Source organism: Phyllobates terribilis, unplaced genomic scaffold (assembly GCF_046119375.1).
Source record: "Phyllobates terribilis strain yellow unplaced genomic scaffold, ASM4611937v1 Scaffold_8__6_contigs__length_399053987, whole genome shotgun sequence".
Classification (NCBI taxonomy): Eukaryota; Metazoa; Chordata; class Amphibia; order Anura; family Dendrobatidae; genus Phyllobates; species Phyllobates terribilis.
Genome location: NW_027362768.1, coordinates 108,921,775 through 108,938,764, shown reverse-complemented (window position 1 = coordinate 108,938,764; position 16,990 = coordinate 108,921,775). Strand labels below are relative to the sequence as shown.

The following is a 16,990-nucleotide window of genomic DNA, read 5'->3' as shown; positions in this document are numbered from 1 at the left end:
GCCAAATTTAAATATCGGCCGCGACCAATCACCGATCTTGGCTCCACATTTAAACACCACTGTGCTGATTGGTCGTGGCCGATATTTAAATTTGGCGCCCAAATCGGTGATTGGTCGCCGACGCTGCCCGCGACCAATCAGCACAGCGGTGTTTAAATTTTGCGCTAAGATCAGTGATTGGTCGGGTCTGAAGACCGCGACCAATCATCGAATCGTCTTGGTGAGGACCGGGGAGCGGCGCTGCCTGTGCGGGTACTTACGCTGCGAGAACCCGGGACATGAGCGGGCGCTCGCAGGAGAAGTATCCCGACCCGCAGCACCGCTCCTCCCTGCCGCATGGAGGTCAGCGACGCCGGCGGTCCTTCCGCTGATACCGGCCGGGAGATGAGCGCCTCACGGCGCTCATCTCCCCGCTGCATCGCCGCTCAGCTCCGTCCCGCAGATGAGCCGCTAACGGCCGCCATCTTTTTTTAGAAATCCCCTGGCGCTGATTGGCCGCTGCCGGACCAATGAGCGACGCGGGATTTCCTGGACAGACAGACAGACGGGATAAGACAAATATATATATATATATATAAGCAAGGGCAATAGTCTTATTTTGGAAAACTTAAGTATAAACTTTTGGATTTATTTCTTTTTATTGGCATTGCATGTTGAACTCAGTTTAGGAAGTCTCCTTTGCAGGACAGGTCATTTACCTCTTCTCTGGACAGCAGATCCCTTTCCTCCAGCTTTCGGGTAAGCCTGTCTGATTCTTTCTGAGCTTCAGCCAGCTGCTGTCGGGTTTCTAGGAGCTCGATCTGACTTACTTGCATGTGTTCCTGTGCCAATCTCACTTGCTGGCCGAGATCCTTGCCCTCTTGCTGCTGTTCAGAGATGTATTTCTGCTGTTCCCTCAAGGACTATAACAAGGAAAAAATATATATATACACAATAATAAATAGTAAAATATAAAAAGTTAACGGGGGTCTTTGATGTTAATAACCCATCCTTAGGATAAATCACCAATATTAGTTTGGCAGGGGTCTGACACCTGGCACCCTCACAATCTGCTGTTAGCAGGTCCCACACCTGCTGGAGATACAGTGCACGGAGCCAGAACGTCACAGCACCGCTACCTGTATAGTGGCCACTCTCAGGTACTGCAATTCAATTGAGGAGCAATACCCAAGAACGGTCGCTACACACTGTATGGAGGAAGAACCTCATGAAGGACAGAAAACAAATCCTAATACTGCATTTATCACTAAATAGACAGATGGATAGAGATGAGATTATATATTTTGTCAATTGTATCAAAGTATAAGAGTATCCTCTTAAAGGGATTGTCCAGGCTTATGAAATGGATGACCTATCCATGAGAAAGGTCATCAATATCAGTTCAGTGAGGATCTGAAACACAGCACCTTCAACAATTGACTCTTTTCGGTTGTGTCGGCAGTCAGATCAGCACGACACCTGTGTAGTACCCTGCCGTCACTGCTGCAGTTCATTATTCACTTGGATGTGATCATCTCCAATCATATTTAAGCGAGGTGGATTGTCATCAGATATGACATTAATTTCAGCTCAAAATCCATGCTGATTATTATACCAGTGAGGCTTACTTCAGAAATGTGCTAGATATTCATACAAATTAGGTTTAACACAATAGCTGAATAATTGACTTTTAACCTTGCAGAGTGTTCTAACTTACCTGCTCCATCTCCGTTATCGTCCGCTGTTTTTTTTCATTCTCCTTTTGTAGCTGAGTTATGTGCTGGTATTTCTGCAACACCTCAAAATCTTTTTCATGCAGCTGATCCAAAGCATATTGTAGCTTTTCATCAAGAGTGGAAATCTGTCACAAATTGCAGAAACACTGTGTTTATATGGCCCGAGACATAGACTGGTGTGAAATGTTTTTTGATATCCTCCAAAAAAAAAAAAAGCTCCAATGGAGCATGGTACTTTCCTACTGATACTGTCACTTTATTGTAGAGCTCAAAAGGGTCAGACTGTATCAATAAGACATTTTCTACTTAAATTCGTACAATGGTTTTAGTTTTTATATTTTTCCTTATTAATAACTTTTTAATACTTGAACAACAATTTGAAATAATATTAAGGAACTATTTAAAGGGGTTGTCCAGGTTTATCACAAAAGTCTACAGTCACTCCATGTGATTGAAGAATCCATCACATTTCGCGCAGCGCACGCTGGCAGTGAGACTGAGCGGTCATACGACTGCAAGTATGCGATGTGCATGATCCCGGCCACATTCTGACTAGACGTGCATGGGCTCCCTCAATACATAGAGTGACTGCAGACTTTTATGATAAACCTGGACAACCCCTTTAACTTTAGTCTTCACAAAAACTTGAAAGCCCAGTTAAGAGCTGGAGGAGCAGATCAGATTGATTATATATTTTGGAAGAAAAAGATTTAATAAAACTTGTATTTTATTAATTGAAATCCCATGTGGTTTTATGTATTGAATCCAGTGATCGGTCCTATATGGCCGTTCATGCAGAGATAGCTGTGAATCACTGAGTAGGACCGCTCACTGGACTTCTATGCATACAAATACCAGGGGTTTTAATGAATAAAATACAACTTATACTGAATATTTCCCAATAAACCCATATATCATTCTGCTCAGCTTCTCCTTCTCTATACCATACTGTCTACAGATCGGACTGCATGTACAATGTGACAGGTTCCCTTTAAAAATAGGGGCTGCTCACCTGTTTAATATGGTCTTGTGTTTCCAATTCAGATTTCTTCAAGGAACTCTCAAGCTGGGAAATCTTCTGTTGCAGCTCTACTTTGTGCTCCCGAATACTTATGTCTAACTGAGTGAGCTGTAAAAAAAAAAAAAGAAAGTGAGGTGAATTTCAAGAAATGAGAGCGAGATATCCTCCGCGAATTGATCTGCTCATCTCTGATCACAATAATACTGTCATATACGTTTTCAATAGGTATTTTCTAATACTAACTTGTGCCGCTCTTTGTTTTAGCTCCCAGTTCCGGTCTTTTAGGGCCTGGTCCATGTCAAGCAGCTCATGGTCTCTTTCTTCCATCTCTGTTTTGCATGTTCTGCAGTTTACAATAAGACAGAAGAAAAAAAGGGCACTTAGCCATTACCAATGTGCATACTGCATTAGACTAACTTATCAACAAGATCTTCATATTGAAAAAAAAAATGCCCTGAATGTCTTAGAAAAATAAAAACCTTATACATCCATGATGCAGAAAATATCAGGCAGATTTAAGATGAAAAGCCGAATACTGCAAATGTGCTAGGTAAGTGAATAAAGTTGATAATGATTTATAAAATTATCAAAAATGTTCGCATATGGTTATGAGAAACTGCATAAAAACTGCTGGGTGAGCACGACTATAAACGTAAGATCAGAAACAGTGTGCAGTTATCACACTTTCCGCTATTATTGAAGGCATGACGGCACGTTACTAGATCTGGGATAGATCATGGTTATATATTTATATTTTAATGTCTTTGAAGAGGAGTTGTGGATTCTGGCAGGTAGAAGAGGATTTGCAGAGCTCCCGGCTGACGGCCATGGAATACTGACATGGCGGCTGAACCAGGCGCCTGCAAATTGATTTCTAATTCATATATACAGTATATATCATATATATTAATAATACATTATTTAGTATAAGCAGTTAGAGGTGTTTACAAGCTCACCTTAATTCTTCTCTAAGGGTTTGTATGATCACCTCTTTCTCCTCTACCGATAGGTGAGTCTTTGTGAGCGTCTCTTGTAGCTCCTCCACATGTTTTATATTGTTCTGCAATTCCAGTTCTATTTCTCTTTTTCTAATTAGCTCATTCTCAGCGGTGGTTACTCTTTCTTGTAGCAAAGCTACTGAAAGAAAGTATTTAACACAAATATTCAGTAGTAATTTTATTGACACAGATGTCAAATGAAGTCTAGTCACATATAGTCCTCTACAGTGAAAATAATTATACAAAAATAAAAATATTTTAGGGTCTGGTAAGTGTACCCTACTGTATGATCTGGAGCAGTTTCATAATATACTTGTAGAGCTGCAGTGTTAAAAGGGTTTTTACATGAACAAAGTACATTTTAATCAATAGATCTTGGAATTAAAATACGTTCCACAATTAGATGTGTTAATTTTTTTTCCTGTGCTGAGATAATCTTATAAATATGCCCCTACTGTGTAATGGCTGTGTCTGACCGTACAGGAACATGGTCTGATCATACCACATCTCCTGGGCAGGGGAGGACGTAAAAGAGGATACAGACAGAACAGCAGGGGATCACAGCTGCTGCTTTCTGTGAGGTAAAACATTTCCCAGCTTGTTTATAAACATGTTTTACCTCACAGAAAGAATCAGCTGTGATCCTGTGTGGTCATGTCTGTATACTCTCTTTCCTCACAGAAAGAATCAGCTGTTATCTTGTGCTGTCCTGTCTGTATACTCTTTTCCTTCCTCCCCTGCTCAGGAGATGTGGTATGATCAGACCATGTCCCTGTACGGTCAGACACAGCCATTACACAGTACACAGCAGGGGCACATATATAAGATTATCTCAGTACAGGGACATTTTATTTAAACACATTCAATTGTGGAACTTATTATTATTCCAAGATCTATTGATTAAAATGTACTTTGTTCATAGGAAAACCCCTTTAAAGTTAAGCTCACGGTTTCTTTCCATCATCTGGCTCAGATGAAGGAGTAGACAGCCATATGCAGAATGCCTTCACAAAGCCCCCCCACTCCTATACACACAGAAAAAATTGGCTGATTTTGATGGGACAAACTAATACGTAAAAGGTGCATAGAGAATGTCAGGAAAGAAAAGGATTGGACATGTTGAATTTTAAAGACTGATTCTTTGTTCTTCCTGGAGATAAACAGCTGTCATAAATGTTTGGCAGGGGTGTACTTTCTTCTCCCTACTGAAAACACATGCACTCTTGGACGAGCCAAGTTTAGGAGAATAGAGAAATATTGATCTGCTTTTAAAAAAGAAGCATTGTTGCCGGATATTAAATTATTTGAAATCTTTCTTTTTTTATGTTACTAGTAGATGTGCAGCTACTTCTAACCATTTATACATAGTACATACATAGTAGTGTGACTGTACTTTACAATCTCTCCGGTAATATCCAAGGAAAATCACCTCTTACCAAGTTGGGTTTTATCACTCAGATCAATTTCTATTCTCTGTAACATCAACTCCAGTTGACTCAATTTGTCGCTCTTCGATTCCGCATCAGTAGTGGCCGTCACCAGCTGTCTCTCTGTTCGGCTCAGCTTTTCTTTGCAAAGGTCCAATTCAGTCGACACCTGTCTAGAATCAAAATTACCATGTCATTTTTACTGCACAATGAACAGGACACCCCCTTTCCTCTACCCCCCTCCCAAAAAAACTCCACAATGGTGGAATTGCATTTTTTTTTTTCAACATTTAACCAAACTTGGAATTTTATCCCCATTTTCCTTACATTACATGTTTACGTGTCATTCAAAACTACAACTCGTCCAACAAAAATCAAAAAACAGAAAAAAAAAAGTTTTGCATCAAGGAAGGAGAGGTAAAAATTTAAAGCACAAAAACAAAACAAAAAAAACTGCCAAGTCATGAAAAACTTAAATACTTAAATTAAAAAAAATGGAATTCTCTCACACCATGTTTTGCAGTTTTGCTGTAAGAACCATAAAAAAAAAAAGACTTTGGAATGATTAACCCTAATGTTTGCCTCTTTCTATTGCATTGCGCCCTACATTGCACACCCAACTGACGGGGTCAATATAGTGCATTTGTATATTTATACTCACGTTTTCATGTATTCACTCTATAGTTATGTATTGTAACAAAAAAGTGTGTATACTCTGTACTTACCTAATCGTCTCACTGAACTCATGCACTTGATGAGTTTTGCAAGACAACTCCTTATTAGCCACCTGAAGCTTCTCCTCTGCTGCTTTCACATCTACTAGAGAAGATGATCTTTGTTTCTCAAGTTCAAATTCTAATCTAGAGACCTGTGGTAAGAATGTAAGCTTCAATGATGACACTTTATACTATGTTTATTCTGTTATACTACAGACATATATTGCCAAAATAATTTTAACAACTCAAGCACTAATTTACCTTAAAGAAACAATTATTTTTAAGGGAATTATTAGTTAGCAGTTCATGAAGTTCTATTTGGTGCAAGTATATCCCAAAGCATGAGCCTAGGGACAGCAGGAGAGGGGCAATGGGGTTGTGTAGGTGAATTAAGGGTAGGAGAAGGAGTGGGACTTGCTAATAAATATTTCCATACCTGTTCTTTAGGGAATATTTAAGCAGCATTTTACACCCCAAACTATTTATATGCTCATTTAGCTCTTTCTAAGAGAAATCCAGCAATACCTTTACATGGCCAGTCCGTGCCTCTGTTACCAAGAAATAACCGTTTGAATTGATATGCAAATGAGGCTGTAAAGCTATTTGTAGATCAGACCCCTCTGTCACTCCAGCTCTACTCCTCACCCAGCACTGCCTCCTGCTGCTTGACTGATGGCATTTTTGCTTGAAGTCTCACAGTATAGAGGTGGTCAACCAAACAGGAGGAGGCGGCGCCGTCTCCCGCTACTGCTATGGTGATTGTATACAGGCTGCAGCAGTGACAACAGCACTGCAGCCAATGAATGAGCTTAATAACTTGACAATGTAGACTGCTATAGACACTGAGCTCAGTGTGGTACAGAGTTACAGCCTGATCACAATCATGGAAGCAGGGGTGAGAGGCAGTGCTGAATCCTGGGAGGATGAGTAAAAGCTCAGTTTGGCTTTTTCATTTTGCTTCCCTTAGAGTGACAATCCTTAAAATAGGGACAACCCTATATGGTTTATGAACTTTAACAATTCCACTACTCTGAAATCCAAAAAGTACAACTTTTGTCAAGTCATAGCTGACTGTACAATAGAGAAGGCTTGGCCAAAACGCACGTCGGGGTGGACGCACGTCCATCCATCCAGGAGGCTGACCCGCCTTGGTATCATTTATTTGTAGGTAACTATATACATTCTACCTAAGGATTATATCCTTGCAAGTACAATTCCACTTATAAGATTATGCCTTAGCTATTGTACTGTAGGTCTTGTGGGGTTGTTAAATTTTTTTTATGAGACCCATGTTTGGGATCTAGGATTTAGACATATTGAGCCACTTAGCAAGCACCTGTATTTGATGAGCGCCCATTTTGCATGTGTGCATATATTTTCTTTCCCTTTCCCTTGTTATCTGATCCTTGGAATAAAAGTTTGTATTTTTACTATTACTAAGGAGATTTGATTGTTTCTATTCAATGCCATGAATGTAGATTCTGCATGAAAAATGACTAAGTAGCCAAAAACAAGATTAAAACCACATCTAGCACCTGTTTCTCCAGCTCTGCCTGCACGTCTTCTAGATCCCCAATCCGGGTAGTTGCCTGCTGCAACATCTGCTGCTGCTGTTGCAGGGTTTGCTGTAGACGCACATTCTCTTCGGTGGTTTCCTGAAGGCTTTGACTTCTTAATTTAATTTCCTTTTGCAAACACTGAACCTATATAGAAAAATGAATGTACGATGATTAATTGTGAAAACGCCACACTGTTCACCTTATAGAAGCCTGAAGTACTCAAACATACGGAGATCACTACAGCACGGATCAAAGGTCTCACAATATTTGTGGATTCAGTACAGATAATCACCAACAAAGCACATTTTTTTTCTAATTGACATAATGCTGTTGCTTATTTCTTCTGGATTTAAGGCAAACTTTCCTCAATGCAAGGCCATGTTCACACACAGGAGATATTTCAGCTGCTAAATAGCCATAAATCCACACACAACACTGTAGTGACTAAAATATGTAGCTATACAGCAAGATTGCTATAGCAGATTCCAGAGAAATGTTATTATTTATTCTGGGGTTATGCTTTGCTTCGTTTTTTGTTAATATTCACAAATGTATTACACTTCGGATATACCTTATGTAATGAAGACTCTGAATGAAGCATTCATTTACACTTTATTTATATCAAAAGTAGAGTAATGGACAGGTACAATCTACTGGATGGGTATTATATTGTAAAGAGGCGCCAAGGAGACATTTGGCAGCCACTTATCTCGCTCAATTAAAAAATTGCTCATTCATTCGTGCAGAATGGGAACATTTATAGGGGAGTCTAAGAAGATAGTAATTGGCTGAGAAATCACTGGGTTGTAAGCTATCACTGACGACTGAGCCACCTCACTATTACCACTGGTACAATTACAATGACCAACTTGTCACTGATGGCTTAGTACTGGGATAGGCCATCAATATCGGATTGTTCCAGAGAAAAACTTTTGACATGCAATAATTTTTTTTTTTTTATGGATATCATTTTTGGGTACATATAACGTGTTGATAGATTTTATTGCATCTTTAGGGGGGAAGGGGATTGTGGTAGCAAGACCATGACAATTTTGGCATTCGTTTTTGTGCACTTATTGTAAGATTTAAATAATTTTAGATTTTGATAGATCAGACTTTTGTGGACATGAGGACACCAACTAAAAAAATAAAACTTAACTGGGAAAATGATCGCTTTCAACTTTTGCTTTTTTTTTATTTTATAAAACATTTTTTTTAACATATTTTAGTCTCCCTACGAGATTTCAGTCTGTAATCATTCGATTGCTTATATCATATAATGCAATACTACAGTATTGAGAATATAAAGAGGTTGTCCATTACTTTAGCACTGATGACTTATCCTTAGGATAGGTCATCAATGTCTGATCGGCCGCAGGCCCGCTGATCAGCTGTTATCGGTGTCGGCGGCTGCTGGCCGGCCGGAAATACTCACTTGCGGAGCTGCTCTGTCTTCTGGCCGCAGCTCAGTACTACACATCCACCTCCTATTGATTTGAATAAAAGGCGGATATGCAATACCCTGCCTTGGCCACTGTCAGAAGACGGCCAACTTCGCAAGTGAGTATTTCCTTCAGGCCAGCAGCCGCCGACACTGAGAACAGCTGATCGGCGGAGGTGCTGGGTATCGGATCCCAACTGATCAGACATAGATGACCTATCCGAAGGATAATTCAACAATGCTAAGGTAGTGGAAAGCCTATTTAAAGGCAACCTGTCATCTAATTAATGCTGCCCAAACTGTGGGCTGCATAAATTGAAGCTCGGCTGCACGATTGCAAGTATATTTTACTCTGAAACACTCCAGTATTTCAAAGAAAATATACGGTAAAGAACTTCTCCCAAAGCTGCAAGCCAAGATTGCAACCCAGCAATTTAAATGCTGCTGTCAACGTTTAAATGGCAGTGATTGTAGAGCTCCATCCTGTCAATCATTTCATGACACTCACCTCTTCTGACTTTTTCTTTGTCTGATTTTCAAAACTTTCTCTATTATCTTCCAGTTTCTGTAAATATATTCCCAATTCTTCTTTACAAACTGATAAAGCCAATTCCAGCTCTTTAACCTGGAAATTAAAATGAAAAAAAAAAACAACAACAAAAAAACACAACATGGAATAAGCTTGCTGGAACGTTAGTGTTGCCACAAGGAGCAGCAAGTCAAATAGTGCACATGTATAGTGTAAACTATGTCCTATTGTACACACGCAGCTCACCTTCAGAGCTTCAATCTCCAATTGGTTCTCAAGTACTTTCATTCTCTCAGCTGCATCTTTTCTGTGACGCTCAAGTTCCTATGAAGAAAACACGATTTAAAAACAACCTATAGTGCAAATGAAAATACTTAAAAATTGATACCATGCCATGAACTGTCACTGCCACAAGCATCAGAACTGGATCTATTCAATGTACACTAAAATTCCTTTAATTCAGCATTATTAAAAATAATTTAACAGGACATTTCCTGGATTATCAGAGTGTGATAGAAGAGTTAATAAAACTTAACCAACAAGGTTAAAGAACCATTCTCCAGATCAGGAACCACAAACTGGGGCCACACTGTTAGACTTAACAACTCCCAAGGGCCACAATAAAACTTCGAGTATTACTGTCTGATACATTTATGACTTATACTGTAAATTTGCCATAAATGTATGATAAGTGTAGGTTCCACTCCTCGAACATAAAATGTAACACTTTTTGTATTATGCAACTTTGTCTCCGGCTGCAGTCCTCTAACAGCATGACAGCTACAAAGTGTAAGAATTATTATAGATCTGTGAGATGTTGGAAAAAATATATTCTAATAATAATATAAAATAATAAGAATAGTGACTATACCTTCCTTGCTTCCACCAGATTGTTATCCAGAGACTCCAGATGCTGTTGTTTTGATGCTGCGTCTTCTTGGAGTGAATGGATAGTAAATTCTTGTTCGCTCACTTCCAAGTTCTTCATCTCCAGCTGACAATTGAGCTTTAGGGGTTGAAATAGGAAATCATTGAAGATTAGACTGAAGTCTCATTGGGTGTTACTGGGAATTGATGGCTCTTTCTATTCTTTTGTATGGAAGCTCCGAAAATTGCAGCACACACCAGTAAAGTAATGGTGGGAGCCGATAGAATAAGGGCTTTATTTGATAGTGGCAGGCAATTTTTATTCTTCTAATTTCTTAAAATGTTTACCCCCAACTTTGACAATACATTATAATTTATCTTACATTTTTAATCTGTTTCAGGAGTTCATTATGCTGATCAAGATGCATATTTTTTGATTTTTCAAATGCCAAGAGAACTTCTTGGTGTTCTTTAGTAATATTTTCCTCCATGTGACACATCAGAGTTTTGGAATCCTGGAGAATATAACATATACATTACTCGATCTTACAATGGTGCTATCCAGATACAAAGTGTATTATTGATTAGGGTCTATATGGGGTGAAAAGAAACAACCTCTAAGCACCATTAATGTTCAACTCTTACTATTGTTTTTTAACAGCATATTGGGCGTTTCTAGTTGTCAGAAGGGTTCCCAATACATGGTCCATAGCTGGACTGTCACCCCCTTTATAAAGGATACTGAAACGGCTAGTAAATTTCATTGAATTAATTTGCCCAATTAACAAACTTTATCACCTACTCACAACAGGACAGGTGATTGTGTATAATTGTGGAGGAACCATTACTCGGACCATCGGACCACAAGGGGGGTCCCCTTTTCCCTGATAGGAGCAGCGTTCACACATGCGCACTATCACTCTACTCAAAGTCTATGCAACTGCGAAATGAGCTCTACTTCTGTGTCAGTCCTATAAACTTACTTTAGAGAGGTAGTGTGCATGTGTGACCACCGTTTCATTGAAATCAGGGACATAGGACCCCATTCATGTAATTGGTGGTGTGCAAGCAGTGTGAATCCTACCCTGTCTAAGGGCGCAGTCAGACGGCCGTATAACACAGACGACGATCACATCGCTCAGACTGGCTAGTGGCTCTCCTGACAGCTCCCATAGAAATGCATGCAGCCACATTCGGGTCAGGAGAGCTGCCCGCCAGTCCGAGTGATGTGATCATCGTCCATGTTATACGGCCGTCTGACTGCACCTTAAGAGTGATTAAATACTGTGAGTAGCTCACCCCTGCGAGAAGATTAAAGGGAATCTGTCACCCCCCGGGCGATATCAGACCTCTACTACGGCCATACAGGGTATAGAAAAGTAAATCTATACATACTGTACCTGTATGGCTCATAGTAGAGGTTTGATTGCAGAGAAAAGCGTTTTAATCAACTCTAATTTGTACAGGCTTGGCGTCCGGGGGACATTAAGAAACCTCGCCCATCTGTTTATTATCCCCCCCCCCCCCAAATCCCCGCCTATATGCTTAATTATCATATTTCCCCCCCCCTCCTCTGCATGTCACAAGGCCCTGTGACATGCACTGTGCTCCCTGACATGCGCAAAGCACCGCTCACATACACTGCGCTTTCCTTCATCCCGGCCCTGTCTCTCCGTGCTCTGGGCCGCAGGGTTCTATTGCACAGGCGCCGGGAAATAACAATGACTCCCCGGCGCAATAGAACCCTGCGGCCCAGAGCACGGAGAGACAGGGCCGGGATGAAGGAAAGCGCGCTCTATGTGAGCTCTATGTGAGCGGCTCTTTGCGCATGCCCGGGAAGTCAGGGAGCACAGTGCACGTCACAGGGCCCTGTGACATGCAGGGGAGGGGGGGGGATATGATAATTAAGCATATAGACAGGGATTTGGGGGGGGGGGGGATAATAAACAGATGGACGGGGTTTCTTGGCATCCCCCGGATGCCAAGCCTGTACAAAGTAGAATTGATTAAAACGCTTTTCTCTGTAATCAAACCTCTACTATGGGCCATACAGGTGTGTATAGATTTACTTTCTATACCCTGTATGGCCGTAGTAGAGGTCTTATATCGCCCGGTGGGGGGTGACAGATTCCCTTTAAAGCATGTTTCTGAGTCAAATTACCAGCAATTAGAGCTCCTGCAGGTACACAATTAGGGATTTTTTTTTTTACATTCCCGATTTCCTCTACAATTTTACATGACTTCATTTAATTGACAGAAATTATTACCACTAGTTCCTCTTCCAGCCTGGCGTTCCTAGCTGCAGCACACGAGTAAGCCTCAGACTTCTCTTCTAATAATTTTTGGAGAGAGCCAATCTTCAAAGATTTCTTTGTCATCTGTCAATAAAATGGTTATAAAGAATCGCACTATTTATGTATAGATTCGTAATAATCTTTGCATCCTATATGTAAAAGGGGATTGGAAATTACTATAACGGCACATACATTAGTCAAAAGTATTGGGACATGTATATATTAGTCCTAACAGGAGCTTTTCTGGCCTCCCATTTTCCATTAATATGGAGTTGGTTCCTTTGCAGCAATAACAGCTTCAGGTCTTACTGGGAAGGTTTTCTACAACATTTTGGAGGTGTCTGTGGGAATTTCTGTCCATTTGTGCAGAAGAGCACTTGTGAGGGCAGACACTGATTATGGAGGAGAGGTCAGGATCACAATTTTCATTCTTGTTCATCCCAAAGATGTTGGACATATTTGAGGATAGAGAACTGTGCAGCTGGTCATGTTCTTCCACACCAAACTCCACTAACCATGCATTTATGGACTTTGCTTTGAGGACTGGGGCAGTCATGGGGAGCAGAATAGGGCCATTTCCTAACAGTTTCCACAAAGTTGGAAGAATAAAATTGTCCAAAATGTCTTGTATGCTGGAGCATTAAGATTTCTTTTTAATAGAAGCAAGGACCTTTGGCCAACCTCTCAAAGACAAACCCATAGCTTTTTTGCTTCTCCACCAAACTTTTCATCTGGCACAGTGTAGTCAGGCAGGTAATGTTCTCCTGTCATTCACCAACCCAGACACATCCATTAGACTGCAAGATAAAGAAGAGCGATCCATGACTGCAGAACACGGATCTGATTCTTTAAAGTCCAGTGGTGGTGGCTTTATGCCATGCCATCCAACCAATGCTTGGCATTGTGCTCAGGGTTATAAGTTTTGATGCAGCTGCTCAGCCATGATAACCCATACTAGAAAGCTCCAAGCAGTTTCTGTGCTGAGGTTAATGCCAGATCAGGTTTAGACTATGCAGTTATTGGGTCAGCAGAGTGTTGGTGACTTTTATGAACTATATGCCTTTGCACATGGGGACCCTGCTCGGTACCTTTACATGGTCTCCACTTCGTGGCCGAGTTCCTGTGGTTTCTTCCAAGGTTGCTATAGTTAACTACTCTATTACCCTGGTGCCAAGGACAGAAGAAGCCAGAAACTGAAGTCTTAACATTTTGGAACTTCATCTCTGGCGGTCATTTTACTTTCAGAGTTATAAAGATCATGGTGGTTTACAGCAATGGAGTGGAGGGTTTACCAGCAGAAACGATTAAAGTACAACATGGAATTATAGGGGGACCGGGGGAAATAAAACACTAAATAAATTCTAGTCCAGCTCTAGTAGAAAGAATAAAGTGTTGATAAATATTTCTAGACACTAATCTACTTCTTGGATTCCTCTGGGTTTGCATAAAGGTTCACTGACACGGACCGTTTAACTAGGATGGAGCTCCATCCATGGTCTCTCCCGTTTTGGAGTTTAAATGGAAGGAAAGATGACCCCCCATTCTCTCTATAGGTTGTAGTCTCAGATGGGGAACAGATACCTAAAAGGAGTTTTCTCATCTCCCATCTTCAGGAGCGCTGTACTTCTTAGCTTTGCGCTCATGAAGATTGACAGTTCAATACAACCAGCTTTAGAATAGCACTTGCAAACCCTCACTCCTTCCTAGGAAAGTGGCACTTCTCAGACTGCAGCAGTAGCTGGTAACCAGGGAATGAGCAGTAAACTGTAGAGTCAAATTTTTGAGATTTGGGAGGATTTTTAATACAAACGGTAGATTATTACATTTCTTGCTGTTAGAAGCATTTTGGACCTTTACCGATGTAATGAGATTAGATAATCCCTTTAACAGATATTTATGCATTGTGCTTTTGAGATGTCATAAATGGTAATAGGATTATACATTTTTTTGGCTTTGTTCACACTTATGACATGCCCTCTATTGATATCACAAACAGAGGTATGATGGATGATGTCTTTTTGGACTGATAGAAGAGATATGTTACAACAAGTGCACAAATTATCTAACTCGCTTTATCAGCAAATCATCAAAGCAATTGTGATCAAATTTTCTATAACATCACAGTATCTGCTCCACTGCACGTAGGACATTACAGCTAAGGGATGACATTGACACTACCAATTCTGACAGCACAGGGGTAGGAGAGGGCCAAGCAAGACCTCGTCCCACCCGACAGCCTCCTCGCTCACTTGTAGCATATATCTTCCTTTAAATTTGACCATGAGGCTACAAGCCAGCTGAACTTAGAGGCTCAAAATATACGAAATGTCAAAAAGCACTTAACAGTTAACTCTTGTCATCAGTATCATAGTAGTGGAAAACCACTTTTTAAGCAAGAGACAACTTCAATATCAGATCAATGGAATTCTGCAGTACCTGAGAGCCTCTATTACACAGTGTACAGAGCTGACCTGCAGTACCTGGGAGCCTCTATTACACAGTGTACAGAGCTGACCTGCAGTACCTGGGAGCCTCTATTACACAGTGTACAGAGCTGACCTGCAGTACCTGGGAGCCTCTATTACACAGTGTACAGAGCTGACCTGCAGTACCTGGGAGCCTCTATTACACAGTGTACAGAGCTGACCTGCAGTACCTGGGAGCCTCTATTACACAATGTACAGAGCTGACCTGCAGTACCTGGGAGCCTCTATTACACAGTGTACAGAGCTGACCCGCAGTACCTGGGAGCCTCTATTACACAGTGTACAGAGCTGACCTGCAGTACATGGGAGCCTCTATTACACAGTGTACAGAGCTGACCTGCAGTACCTGGGAGCCTCTATTACACAGTGTACAGAGCTGACCTGCAGTACCTGGGAGCCTCTATTACACAGTGTACAGAGCTGACCTGCAGTACCTGGGAGCCTCTATTACACAGTGTACAGAGCTGACCTGCAGTACCTGGGAGCCTCTATTACACAGTGTACAGAGCTGACCTGCAGTACCTGGGAGCCTCTATTACACAGTGTACAGAGCTGACCTGCAGTACCTGGGAGCCTCTATTACACAATGTACAGAGCTGACCTGCAGTACCTGGGAGCCTCTATTACACAGTGTACAGAGCTGACCCGCAGTACCTGGGAGCCTCTATTACACAGTGTACAGAGCTGACCTGCAGTACATGGGAGCCTCTATTACACAGTGTACAGAGCTGACCTGCAGTACCTGGGAGCCTCTATTACACAGTGTACAGAGCTGACCTGCAGTACCTGGGAGCCTCTATTACACAGTGTACAGAGCTGACCTGCAGTACCTGGGAGCCTCTATTACACAGTGTACAGAGCTGACCTGCAGTACCTGGGAGCCTCTATTACACAGTGTACAGAGCTGACCTGCAGTACCTGGGAGCCTCTATTACACAGTGTACAGAGCTGACCTGCAGTACCTGGGAGCCTCTATTACACAGTGTACAGAGCTGACCTGCAGTACATGGGAGCCTCTATTACACAGTGTACGGAGCTGACCTGCAGTACATGGGAGCCTCTATTAAACGGTGTACAAAGCTGATCTGCAGTAAATGGCAACGGCTACTAAACAGTGTACGGAGCTGATCAGAAGTACCTGGCAGCGGCTGCAAAAATCGTTTCGGCAACTGAAGTGTGCACAGTTTACATTGGATGGCTGTTGGAGCTACTAGCAGCTGATCAGGAGTGCGGGGCCAGGTGCTAGACCCCAGAGATCCGATACTGATTACCTATCCCAGTGATAGGACATCAATATCATAGTAGTCGACAAACCCTTTAATAATGTATCAGAAAAATAGGTTGACAATCTATAACGTAATGGCAAGGGAGAAGCAAGCAATCTTCTATATTACTAATGGTTACACAAGCACCCCGAAGTGACAGACTGCAGAGTATAACATGACAACACACATTTTCCATATTTACACTCACTTCTTGCTCAAGCTTGCTTGTTTTTGATGCTTTCGCCAGCAACTCGTCCTGGATGAGCTGGAATTGGCTGGTCCTTTGAGCCATGGAGAGCTTGGCGTTTGCCGTGTCAGCTTGGGCTTTACTGAGTTTCCGCTTCAATTCCTTCACTGTGTCATTCAGTCTTTCATTCTCTTCTTGTAACGGTTTGCTTATTGGCTCCAGATGTTGGCACTTTTCTACTTCTACAATGTAAATCAAGTTTTAAATACACTGCCATACAAGTAATCAAAATGATAGACAAATATTAGAAATTGGTAAATATGAAAAATAAAGGGATTATGATAGCAACAACTGAAACAGGCAAGGGCATTTTATTTTGTTTTTTCCATCCTGGTAGTACAATTTAAAAGTCGGACATATAAGAATATATTACAAAAATGCTGAACCTCTGCCTCCTAAAGTAAAATATAAATATAAAATTTGTA

At 41.2% G+C, this 16,990-nt stretch overlaps 1 protein-coding gene across 3 annotated transcripts in view; it reads right to left on the bottom strand.

Moving 5' to 3' along the window:
* Window positions 1-16,990, bottom strand: part of CCDC18 (coiled-coil domain containing 18) — a 54,131-nt gene that overhangs the window by 9,644 nt on the left and 27,497 nt on the right. For 2 of the 3 annotated variants that reach the window (XM_073643210.1, XM_073643208.1), the window contains 14 exons: window positions 16,527-16,747; window positions 12,541-12,651; window positions 10,657-10,788; window positions 10,278-10,412; window positions 9,653-9,730; window positions 9,386-9,502; window positions 7,413-7,580; window positions 5,887-6,029; window positions 5,171-5,334; window positions 3,693-3,873; window positions 2,980-3,079; window positions 2,728-2,844; window positions 1,697-1,840; window positions 699-902 (listed from right to left, as the gene is read on the bottom strand). In XM_073643210.1, coding sequence (XP_073499311.1) covers window positions 699-902; window positions 1,697-1,840; window positions 2,728-2,844; window positions 2,980-3,079; window positions 3,693-3,873; window positions 5,171-5,334; window positions 5,887-6,029; window positions 7,413-7,580; window positions 9,386-9,502; window positions 9,653-9,730; window positions 10,278-10,412; window positions 10,657-10,788; window positions 12,541-12,651; window positions 16,527-16,747 — 2,015 coding nt within the window. The remainder of the gene's footprint in view (window positions 1-698; window positions 903-1,696; window positions 1,841-2,727; window positions 2,845-2,979; window positions 3,080-3,692; window positions 3,874-5,170; window positions 5,335-5,886; window positions 6,030-7,412; window positions 7,581-9,385; window positions 9,503-9,652; window positions 9,731-10,277; window positions 10,413-10,656; window positions 10,789-12,540; window positions 12,652-16,526; window positions 16,748-16,990) is intronic. The other variant, XM_073643209.1, reaches the window with a different exon arrangement.